The sequence below is a fragment of the Colias croceus genome, chromosome 7 (assembly GCF_905220415.1).
Source record: "Colias croceus chromosome 7, ilColCroc2.1".
NCBI lineage: Eukaryota > Metazoa > Arthropoda > Insecta > Lepidoptera > Pieridae > Colias > Colias croceus.
The window spans coordinates 7,573,838-7,587,087 of record NC_059543.1 but is presented as its reverse complement, the minus strand read 5'-3'; the positions used below and the strand labels follow the sequence as shown (position 1 = coordinate 7,587,087).

Below are 13,250 nucleotides of genomic sequence, written 5' to 3'. Positions count from 1 at the left end.
TTTGTTTGAATTTATTGGAAACATTATTTCATATGAGTTCTTTAATGACACAGTTACCAAAATAAATTCAACTGGATAAAATCAATTTATGTGTTACTTACTACTTACTTTAATTTAATGTCGTAATAAAGTTATAAATTAAAATAACAATTTAAATAGAACTAAATTCAAAATTACAAAACAAACATTCTGAGACCGACAAAATAACCCACAAAAATATTATTTATTAATCTTATTTCTCTCTTTTCTTATCCATAGAAGGAAATTTAAAATATTAAATTACCTACATATGTTGTGTACACGCTCCTTAAGATTCTAATGTCCCCTTTAATATTATATAATTAGGTGAGCGTAATTTGCTATTCATTGAAGAAACTGCTTTTGGCGTGTGTTGTTTTGTAAACAATTCCATTACTGAGATAACTTTTAACTGTAGGTACATCGCAGTAGCCGTGTAGGTACCCAATTCAAATCAATAGATATTAGTAAGCCGATTGTTAGGATAACTTATTTTTAAATTAATGTAGGCGGAATAATATTTTTCCTGTAATCTGGGATAAAAAAGAATTACCGATAATCTTAGCTTCATCAAGTGCCTAAAAATACTGTTAATTCATCGGCTTATTAAATTCGAGTACAAAAATAGAGTAAGTTAGCAATTGAATTCTGTATGTCTTTTGCGTAATTTTTCCGGTATTTGTTCAAAAATTTTATGAAAACTGTAAAAATCCCATCAAAATTGGTCCACCGTTTTGTACCTAGAAAAACAAACAGACAGATTGATAGACTCTTACCTTACAAAGACACATGAGACCCAACCCCATAATCAATTGAAATAACCACAACCCTTTATCTGTTTCACAGTGGAAAGGAGTAGGTAATAAATAAGAAGAGCTATATTCTCAAATAGGTTGTGTAATTTCTCAGAATTTTATGATTGGTCTATCTCATCCAACGTTTCGCTTTGTTTATTATCGTTTACAGGTATTCATTTTCTAAGAAGTAAATATATTGCCAGAGATTTCACCTGTTGATATAATATGAAACAGGTAAGTGAAACGGAATGAGTTTTTAAACTTAAAAGCTTTTTATTACATTGATATACTAATTAACTTCCATAATCAGCTTTGAAAACTTTATTTAATGCATACAATAAAAATCAACAGGCTTAATATCCACGTCTGAATTTTTTATCATTTTGATCATTAATAACTTCGACATCCTTCACTGCGAGTGATCCCTTGCCTGCCAGTTTCATCTGTTATTTAATTAAAAACTTTATCTAAAATGTACCATCAACGAGACTATGAAAATTGGATGAGTTAGGGTTGCCAGCCTTAATCACAACCAACACTCGACAAACTATTAGACCAACATCGTTAGTCTGAACAACTTTTATGCAGCAGGTATTCAGGGTAACTTTCTAGCTATAATGAGTTACTTTTTATACTCTATACAATACTGTACTTGCCACTAGCTTATTTGCTCATAAATTTAAAGTACCACGGATTAAATAAATACATGTAAAACTACTTAACATTTTCATTGAGCGCTTGAGAGAGGTCCATTACGCTTTAAACGTGTTACTGTTTATTATGACACCAAGTTTTGAACACATAGAAATAAATAGCCGCATGTATAGAATTATGGAAATAATATAAAAGTATCTCAGTAAAAAAGTAGGTATAAGCAAAGAAGAGTCTCCTATGATCGCAATTAATTATAAATAAAATCATATCGTAAATGGTTAGTCTGCATAATAAATGCACAACGAAGCTATATACAATATGCACAAGGCAATAAATGAAATAGTTTAAATACATAATTCTACAAAGCTAAAACGCAATGCAAATCTAATTACATTATACAATTCGAACAATTGTACAATCACTTACAATTACAATACATTAGAGTGGCAATCCGGAGTGAATTGCAAATGAATAAAATGTTTTAAAATGTAAATGTTAACTTTGAAACAGGGTGAGTGTAGCTAGATTGCATTCTGTCTGCAACGAGAGCGGTCTCTTTACGTATACCTCTATGATCCACGCTTGACATGATTATACGATAAATTAAAGTCGCTGTTTAACATTTGTTCCGCTTCCATAAATTATATTTATAATTTTCAGTCGTGTCCAAACAGATTTCCTGACAATTTTGCAACGTGTGATGTTGGTGTTGGCTATGTACAGTGTACTAAACGTAACGTAACGTAATTTTAGATTTATACGCGTGGTGTGATTCAGAAAAGCTCAAACAGCTACGTATAATCTGATAAGCTTTGAGCCCGAAATATTAGTTGCTAAACATAGAGCTTTATTATTGTAAATAATAAAATAAAATGTCCAAAACAATTACATAAAAAATGTATTACTAGAATCTTTTCAATTATAGATATAAAAATTAATATAAAAATTCTTAGAAAACAAATAACGTTTTACCTTTCTCAGCCGACCTATTTTCATTCATTAAAATATACTCAACATTTCACTTAAACCTATTTCCCGATACAAAATGTTGAACATTACGTTTTCATTTTACGCTATTTAACATTCCCTGAGAGAAAATGTTCGAAACAACCGTCATGTTAAACTTGAAAAATATTACTCTAGAGGACGTGCAAAGTGCCCAGTTGATGTCAAACATTTCCTTATCTCAGCTTTTTTGCAACACGCCGTAAAAATAAACATAAAAATAACATCAACGTAAAAAACGCGGAATATCAAAATCATAAAATTTACGTTATTTTGTCGTAAACTGCGTGTGTGATTGAAAAAACTTAAAGAATCGTGATTGAACTCGTCTCGGGTTTGAGACAGGGAATTTATCTTTAAAGTATTATTTATTTTATGCTTTACGAATAATTTTTATTTTCCTTTTTCGAATGCTAGTAATATTCATTTCCACCACATTTTTGCTTGTTATTAATTGTTACATATTATTCAAACGTAGGTACCTATATTTGAAAAAATTCTACTCTTAATTATAATATTTATGTTGTTATGTTAGAATATGGAAAAAATGTAAAACATGTTTGAATATTAATATTATGTCTACGCTACCAATAAATATATTTGAATGAAATTAAGCGTGGAAACAGTTCTTGAATTTAATTATTATTTACCGGTGGAATCAGATTTTCTATAATAAATCACACGAAAACCACGGTTGCCATGTTAGTGGTCATTGATGACAAAAATTACGAACCAATCATTGCAAAAAATTGTTTGTGCATTGAAATCCTTTAACAGGAATAAATAGGTGGGGAATTCGCATTAACGTCAATGAAATTTAATTGGGTAAACTAATTAAAACCACGAAGCGTTGCATTCGTGTACACTAACATTTGCCTGTGGCTTCCTACGTTGTACAACCAATCTAATCGATGAAACAAGCTGCTTTACCTTCGAACACGCTATGCTATGTATTGTTTTTAACCAACTCCATAATACGACGGAATTTTTCTATTCTATACGTATTTGAGGAGCAAGAATATAATATTATTGGAGCTTATTCGCGGTATCCTCTCTTATATCAAACACAACTATTCAAGTAATAACAAAATGAAATGGTTTTCAGTTTCCTGTCCAAATGCAGTCCTATTTCGTCAATACTGGAGACTTCTTGGCACTATGTTCGTGACTTTATTTAAAACGAAAAGTATTTTTACCGGTTTCTTTCTTGGCTCATTCGATTCTACACAACTTTACGGACATTTACGGTTGTGTAGACTGACGTTATCGATTTTTGTAGCTTTAAATAGTAAATAAGTAAATCTAAGGTAAATTTAAATATTTAAAAAGTATATTATAATTTCGAATCGGTACTAATCGGTTTTGCAGATAATACCTATATCAAATACATATAATATAACAATGTTTAAAAATTTTGGAACCCTACGCATTGACTCTCACATATTTTTTTATTTGCAGGATCAAAATATTATAAGATATCAAATAGTTGATGTTTTACTATTGCTAAAGTACCTATCACTGGATTTTTTTGATATTTCATATTGCTAATAAACACCTAACTCGCCTCTTGACCTCATTAAAATAATTTCCATTGAACACTGTTTTCTTCCGTTTAACGTAAAGATTCTCCATAAATCCAATTACTTGTAAGAACATTTTCTTAACGACCTCTTTATATCTATATAATATTAAATATTATATTTCGTGAGCAATGTATAAGCCAAGATTGTAATAAAGTCTATTAACTGGGTAGTACAAGGCAGTTATCGACGTCGCGTCGGCGTTGTAAACATCGGGCTATATTGGAGTGTTAGACCCGTTCTGGGGTTTCAAGGCCGTTTATAGCCACCACCCTTATCGGGACCGATAACATCGGCGCGGCCGCGGCGGGACATCTACCAAAATGGTTTAATGGTGAGTGACATAGTTAGTCAATCAGTAGATTGACTTACCATGTCACTAACTATTTCAGTATGAAACACTATGGTATATGAAAGCGTGTTTTATTGTTTAATATGTTATGAAAGCAATTTGGTAGAGCCTGTGGGTAGAGCTAATAAGTATTTATGTATGAAAAAAGTATAATTACACACATTTCACGTTTAAATACTATTTAAAATAATCAAACACAATTTACATTGAGTTTAAAGTATGTATGAGTAATAGTTTCCTGATAAAACAAATAGTCGATTTTAAATCGTAATATAACACAGATAAGGAATGACGTTAATAATTCCAAACGTTTTGAAATCTATCCATTCACTATTAGTCAGCAAAAAGCTCAGTTACTCCAGTATAGATTAACTGCAAAGCAAAACGAACGAACAATAAGTCAGATACAGAACTAGTAATAATTGTTGCATCTCTCCGTGTTGAATTCGAGATATCGAGAACTTCCTAAATTAAATTACTAAATTCCGAGTTAAAAACCGTAAATGAAACAATTGATAGGAACAAGAAAAAACACAAGTAAAAACAAGAGACAATACCAATCGAAATGTCTCTCTTTGGGTTTCAAAAAAATAGCTAGTTTAGCATGTTGACTTTTCCTTGGAAAGGATATGAAAAAGTATCTAATTAAATAATAATTAGTTTTTTTCACATTTGCAATTTATTTCAATATTTTTCCCTCAATATTGAAAGGCGCCGTGTTTCTGACTGAGGATATTTTCTGTTACCTACAGGTTTATAAAACATTTTTATCTCAATAAAATTGTAGGTACGCCTACGAATTAAGAGCTTCCGTCGTTTCTAAGAACGTCCATTAAAAATGGATGTATTCAATATCTCCTGAGGAAAGCTATATGCAAAGAAACATTCAATTTTCTAATCGCAAATTAATATTGTTAAGCAACTAGCAAAAAATATTAATTTTCTACACCAACATTGTAACATTAAAGCAATATTTGAAACATGGTAATGTAAAACTATGTAAAAAGCTCATTGGAATAATATTTTAAACTACTTAGTTCTTAGTTTAATTTAATACTATGGAATGTGGATAAAATTATGTGGAACCAGTTTTGTAAATACGGTATGTTGAATATTTATTTTGTTTATATTTGTTTTGTGTTTTTTAAACATTGATGTCTACGTTTTTTTATAGGTATACTGAAACTAGGATGTGCATGACGCGATAAATTATAATTTTCCAACTTATAAATACATACTTATTTGTTTCAGAAAAAAGACCATTGAGGGGTTAATATAGTTTGAAAATATAGGCAAAATATCTAAACAATACGCAAACACCGAATAAAACATATTCGATTATACATTACTATCAATAATGCGGTAACACTAAAGCAATATTTGAAACATGGTCCTGTTCCACAAAAGAGGTACGCGCACACAATAAACCATGTTTTTACGCAGTCCAACAGCATTGACGACCGCATTGACCACATTTTCATAATATATTATATCCGTACGAAACCCTTGGCTAATGACACTGATATGAAAATGATTCGCGGTCCGGAAAGTCCGGTTGGGATATTGAATATTATCCGGTTATCGAAAACTTTTAATCCGCCCAACCGTTAAATATAAATGACACGGTTGATAGCATCAGTGTTTATGAATGAATATCTACTGTATATTTTTATGAATTTAGGTCAGCGTGGAATATGAAAAATAAAATATTAAATTTAAAATTCAGATTTTGGTATACATTTCGAAGGCTAGTTGATTTTATTAAACCGAGAATACATGGTCAGTTTAATGTAATAGTGTAAAAGTTTATAATTTCATTTTAACTAGATACATCTCAAATTAAACTCTTACCTTAAAGCTACCTCATTAGTTCTATAGTAAGGCATAATTAATTCTTTTTAAAGTTGAGTGTAATATCTATACGTATAAAAATTATAGCCTTCATCGAGCGGAACATCTTCATTATACCTACCAGTGAAAGAGCTGTAAGTATATTTTTAATTATCGGGAAAGAAATTTCTAAATTAAATTCAAAAATTAAAGAAAAAATAGGCACGTGTATCTAAACGTACCTACCACTTAAAAATGTGTCAAGGTGAAAACTCGTTTCGTTAGTTAAGCCAACCCTTTGGTAAAAAAATTCAAATGAAACACGCATTAAAATAATCTAATGCAAATAGGACTAGGTATTAATTGCGAGGTAGCCCACAAAATTAAGGCTCCAAATTGGGCGATGAGAAAAATTTTTATTTGGCCAACAAAAACCGTATTTTGAGGGTATGCTAATCCTGTTAATTAGAGGCTGCTGTCCTCTCAGTGGCTCTGTTGAGAAAAATACGTTGGCTGGAGCTGAAATATGACGGGCATTAATATCCTCCGTACTTCCTCTCACTAACCGCGTATTTACCAGCCCCTAAAGCTCGCCACTCCAAATTACCAAGGGAAGCCAAAACATCGGCGAGCGCACAAGAACCGACCTAATGAACTGCAAGTTTTAGTACATCTCACAAATTGGAATTATAATTTCGGACCGAATGGTTTTATGAAGGAAATTATTCATTCACGTTAATTTTGTTCAGAGTTTGTTTGGAGCTATATTTTAATTTCAGTTTGTATTTCATTTATATTTAATACTAGCGGTCCGCCCCGGCTTCGCCCGTGGTACATGTTTACGTTTTTTCTACATAAGAACCATCCTCGTACTTCAAGGAATCTTATAAAAAAAGAATTAACCAATTCGGTTCAGCCGTTCTCGAGTTATGCGCTTACCAACACATTTTGCGATTCATTTTTATATTATAGATTTATTTTAATTAATTAACTTTATACGATATTATTTATTATACTTAATTTAATTTACTTATTGCACAATGCCGACAAAATAATTTAAATGCTTTTCTATAATTTAATAAACAGGATATGGAATCGTCGTTACTGTATAATAAATTGATGCAACAGTTTATAATGGCTAAAAACATGGTATGCATAGTGTTTTTTATTTTTCTTAATACATAAGTGTTACGAAAAAGAAATAACTAGATAGAGCTTAAATTAATTATTTTGTTTCTAAGTAACTAGATAAACTCTATAAAACTCAACGAATTTAAAAAAACAATCGTAAATGAAATGCAAAAGTATTCAGTTGTAATATTCTCTTATCAAGAAAAGCGTGGATGTCGGAACAAATAGTACATTAAATATATTATCTGTAACCAAAGCATACCGCGCTCGGTCTGCGGTTAAATCCTTTTTCAAAAGAACTCAAAGAGCGATTCAAAATAAAATAGTCAAGTATAAAATATAAGTGCAAAGCCCAGAAAACAGTGAGGTGAGAGAAAAGAGCAGTTCTGTAAATCAGCTGTACCACTTTCGAGATTTATTCGCAAATAAAACGACCGCAGAGTTCGCTCGGCCATTCCGCGAAGTTATTTCAATTTAACGCTATGTACGCACGTATACAATGAAATAAAGCAAATCGTCCAAATGAACGATTACCTCATTAGTGTCCACTAATTAACTGGTCGTAATTTGAAATGGTTGGATGCGAATCAGTTCAATTCAGTCAAACGTGGGTCAACAACCTCGTGGTGACATTGTCAACTTGTCAAGTTTGTCAGCAGTTTGACCGACGCGACGGTGGCCGTGTTATTTATTATTATTCGCTCACCTTGACAAATGAATGAGCAATAAAAATAGAATTCATTAAAAAAACATATTATTATGCTACAGAAGCAAATAAATTACGATTTGTACGAAAATAATTCATTTATTTATTTATTTTATTTGACACTTCATTACACACATTGTTTTTATAAAATATAAAAGTATATACCTAATAAGTCACAATGTTACAGCTTAATATGTGTAACGGGGCGGCCTTATCACTTCAGAGTGATCTCTACCAGGCGACCCCTTAGGCAAAGGACAAGTGTTTGCTGTATAAAGGGAGGCATCAAAATCTTATTTTAAAAACTAAACAATATTTTACAAACATACATATTACTTAATAATTACATAATAATATATACCTACTAAATGATAAACATACACATATAAAAATATAGTTAATAGTTATTAATTAAATATAAATAATATTATTAAATAATATTATGAATGTAAATTATTTTAATGGAATATGATAGAAATATTAGAAGAAACTAATAAGTATAAAATCTGTATCATAAGTATAAACTAATAAGTATAAAGTCTGCCACATGTTGTAAAGAAAATATATTTTCAAGACTTTGATTATTAGAATATCCTTGAGGTTAGTGCCATGGCCGCTATTAACTGGCACTTGCTTAGGTGTCTCTATCATCTCATTAAATTTCAAAATATTATGCACTTATTACCACTTAACATTTCAACTAGTAGGTATATTATTAATTTATTACATCTACCGAAAACACATACTGACCCATTACACGTAGGTATTACGTGAGTATTATAGGATAACTAGCATATTTGCCTCATAAAGGGATTTTTGTTACACATTAATAGGAAAATATTTCGTAAGGAAAAAATAATTACGGTGTATTGATACATCATCATAATAATTCTAACACGGTGAATTATGAATTGACTAAGACATTGATAATTCTATCGAATACGAATTAATCAGCAGACCACCACACTCTACAAAAACAATTCAAATCATGTTAATTTTGGATTCATATTAAAATTTTCAGATGAAAACTGATCTCTTGTACATTCTAGCTCTTATACTACAACATACCACATTCTAGTAGGAATCCAGCCTTATTGTTATTGGGTTGGTCCTCGACGGCTGCACGATTTAATAGCTAAGAGAAATGTACGTACATATATGTATACCTAGTGAGAAAGTAATACGCGTACATTCTTGTAATATTTTCACGCTCGAATGATGTTGCCATGCATTTAACGCTCGTGTAAACTGTTAATAATCATAAGTCGATTGCAATAACATTATTATTAAGCTATATGTCACTAATTTGATATTAAATAAGTTTTCAAATAAAATTATAAATTCTGAGCATGTAACGGATGACGCACATTGAAGTATTTATCCCTACAACTGAACACAAAATTTAAATTAAAACGACCGATAATGTTGCTCTCTCATTTACGTTTGTTAACGTTAACATGATTTTCGTTTATAAGGATTAATCCAAAATTGCTCATTTAAATTTATAAAAAAAAAACCTAGAATTAAATTCATAATTAAATTTTGTGTTTCAATTGGTGTTATTTTGTAAGTAACATCAGACTTCTTTGATTTATCAGTCTAGTGAACAATAGGAAATGAATAACAAAAAAGTTCAAGAAACAACAATAAGGAAATATTTTGATCTAGAAGCGTAGAGTGATGAATGGGTGATACAACATGTGGTAGTAAAACATTATTGGGTCGAGGCCAATAAGGAAAATATATGTGTGTAAAGTAGACGAACATATTATATACCTAGCTACTATATTATATTTTCATACGTATTCAAATATTTTTTCATTTCATATGTTACTAATTTTAGGAAATTATATTTTCATTATTAAATATATCTCCAATATTTTATTAGAGCTAAAATTGTAACAGAAAATTATAAAGGTCATACGTTGTCATCGGATCAGTCTGTGTCTTAATAATATCGTTCGTAAAAGAACATAATATTATCATGTTGTTTATATATCCAAATAACCTATTTTTCTACATGAAATAAAAGAACATCTACCTTCTGTAATATTATTATAATCTAAAACTAATTGTCCAAGATAATATGTTGTTATGTAGGAAATTCTAGGAATTTTTGTTTTTTCGCTATCTCTAGCTAGTTTAAGGTACTTTTTTTTCATCATATCGTATCATAATATTATTACTATCATGTATAAATTAATATTTGTTAATATAATAGGTATTACATTAATTATTATACTCAAAATACTTAGATCATTAAGTAAATGATCTAAGTCAAAATAGCATCATAAGATTCTGCTATAAATTTGTAATGTATGAGTATTACCTTAAATTAGAGATAAGATTAATTATTATTTATAAGATAGCATGTAACTCATTTTAAGTGAACTATTGTTTTTATGATTAATAAAGTCTTTAAACCTATATTCAGAAAACAATAAATAAAACAAAAAATTGTAAATTAATCGTTTTGTTCCAATTCGTTTTTAATAACTCTACTTAAATGCTTAATTAACAAATGTAAAATATCTGTCATGAATATGTAACATGAGCAATAAAAATATAGGTAAGTATACTTTAAATAAATTAACAAGTTTCAAAAATTTATCACATTACTTTACTTATCATCTACAGAAAATTTGACTAATTTTTCGGATTCCACCCACAACCGTTTTGCTATGTCAGCGTCTTGCGACAAGCGTGATGGAATCTTCTTACGACAGTCACTGAAATAGCAACCACTCACGTCTTTCACGTCTGGTGACACAGCCAAGTATATCGACGTCTGTGCCGCTTCCCAAGGGCTTTGGTACACGAAATCAAGACCTATTTTTATTATACCACGTATAATTTTACTATTAATGTTCCTAAATAAATTCGTTGCGCACACTCCAGGGTGCAACGCGTTTGCAGTCACGCCACTACCCTTTAACCTACGACTCAATTCTAATGCCATCAGATTAAGGTACAGCTTACTATTCGCATACACCAAGTAATCACTCCAATATTTTTCCATATTCAAATTTTCAAAGTCCATTTCCGCATATTTGTGAGTCAACGATGATAAATTAATGATTCGACTAGGCGCAGAAGCTTTGAGCAAAGGCAACAAAAGACAGGTTAATAAAAATGGTCCGAAATAATTCACTTGCATTCCTATGTGAATCCCGTCTTCCGTCTTGTAATTACCGAGGCCGCCTGCGCCGGCATTATTAATGAGGACATCCAACCTGCTCTCTGTTTTGTATATTTTTTCACAAAAATCCCGAACTGATCGCAGCGATGCTAAATCCAAATGTCTATAAACAACTTCTGTATTGCCAGTCGCTTTAATGATTTCATCTTTGGCTGCTGTGCCTCGCCGGATACTGCGACAAGCGATAATGACCCTTGCACCGCGCTCCGCTAAGTTCTTAGCGGTTTCGAATCCGATACCGCTGTTCCCACCTGTTATTATCACGACTTTCCCCACCATATGAGCACTCGAATGACATATTGCGTGCGTGAACTTTTGATAGATCTTCAGAAGTAACACAATAAACACAGTCAGAACTATGACCGCAATAAAAATCATTTTATTGTAGTTGATATTTTATTGCGTTGACACCATTACCACGAATATAGGTATGATTTACAATCATTTATATAGGAGGTCACTGAAGCATGTGAACGGTGTGATAGATAAGTCTGTTTCTTTTAGTCTTGATAAGAAGGTATAGTTTATCTGTACATGCCGTTTCACAACCGAGAGTACCCGACCGTCTCTACGGTATGTTATTCTGTACTAAATATATTATAGACGTGCGTACGCGTCGCGACGTGGTCTTAACAACCGTTACGTAAGCAATAAACTGTCATTGAATCAAGTACCGCTATAAATATGTCACCTTGAATAACAAAAGTATATTTTATATTATTATTGAACTCTCTTGAATTACCTTATTAACACTTATTTTCGGCGAAAATTGTTTCATTCACAATGCAATGAAATAGGTACCTATGCGTATGTATATTCCAATACTCGTTCATGATCTTTTTTTTTTCTTGAATTTTTATTTATTTTACACATTGATGTTAAAAAATTCATAAATATGTCGTAGATCTTTCGTAGATATACAAAAGGTTTTTAACTGCAACGGAGAAAGTCGTTTGAACAGTCATGACACACGAAGCCTCTGAAAAATCAATGTAGTAGGTAATATATTTTTATTGACGGCCCGGTATTCAAGTTTTCACCATAAATTCTATGATTTTCTTTTCTATGATTCTATGATTCTATAAACAAAAGTTTTATGGTTTCTATTTCAATCATATTTGAACATAAATGTATGTTTGAAGATAGCGTTTATGAATTCAGATAAATTAGAATCTTAACTGAAGAACGGATATTACGGCCCGTCTCTGAACTGTTTATAATTTATATAGATATTTAGTTCGAGTAGTCCTGTTGTCGGTCCAAAACGAGTCTCGTTGCAAACACCAATATTAAAGCGATTCAATTTCAAGAGTTCATTACTAGTAGAGATAGAATAAGAAACGATATCTAGACGTATAACTATTAAGTAATCTGTGGCTGTATCCGTATGTATATTGGAAAGTGTAGAGGTGATTAATTTGCAGAAGGAACAACAGCCGTAATTTTTTTAACCCTACAGACTACAGTAGTCGCATATCTAAAAGTGACGTGTGAGGTCGCGTGGTCTACAAGGGTATACCATTTTTAAAACAAGAAAAAGTACACAAATAAATGAAAAAATCTGTTTATTATTTATTTATAAATCTTCATTACAATATATTTTCTATTTAAAATAAACAACAAAACATACAAACATATCTTTTTAAATGCACCGTGCCGCCGGCATTTGCATGGCATTTGCATCGCATTTGCATGGCATTTGCATCGCATTTGCATCGAATTTGCATGGCACTTGCGTGGCATTTGCATGGCATTGCATGGCATTTGCACGGCATTTGCATGGCACTTGCATCGCATTTGCATGGCATTTGCATGGCATTTGCATGGCATTTGCATGGCATTTGCATGGCATTTGCACGGCATTTGCATGGCACTTGCATGGCATTTGCATGACATTTGCATTGCATTTGCATGGAATTTGCATGACATTTTCATGGCATGTGCATGGCATTTGCATGGCAGAGGCAGGCTAGGCAAT

General features: G+C 31.3%; 1 protein-coding gene across 1 annotated transcript; it reads right to left on the bottom strand.

The window, feature by feature from the left end:
* Positions 1 to 10,530: 10,530 nt before the first annotated feature.
* LOC123693374 (retinol dehydrogenase 13-like) lies at positions 10,531 to 11,898 on the bottom strand. Its single transcript, XM_045638445.1, has one exon. It carries the CDS (start codon positions 11,648 to 11,650, stop codon positions 10,694 to 10,696), a length of 957 nt encoding a protein of 318 aa, XP_045494401.1. The 5' UTR covers positions 11,651 to 11,898; the 3' UTR covers positions 10,531 to 10,693.
* Between the last annotated feature and the right edge of the window lie 1,352 nt (positions 11,899 to 13,250).

What these genes read in the sequence shown, in the direction of transcription:
- LOC123693374 (XM_045638445.1), bottom strand. Translation starts at nt 11,650, where the DNA reads ATGATTTTTATTGCGGTCATAGTTCTGACTGTGTTTATTGTGTTACTT.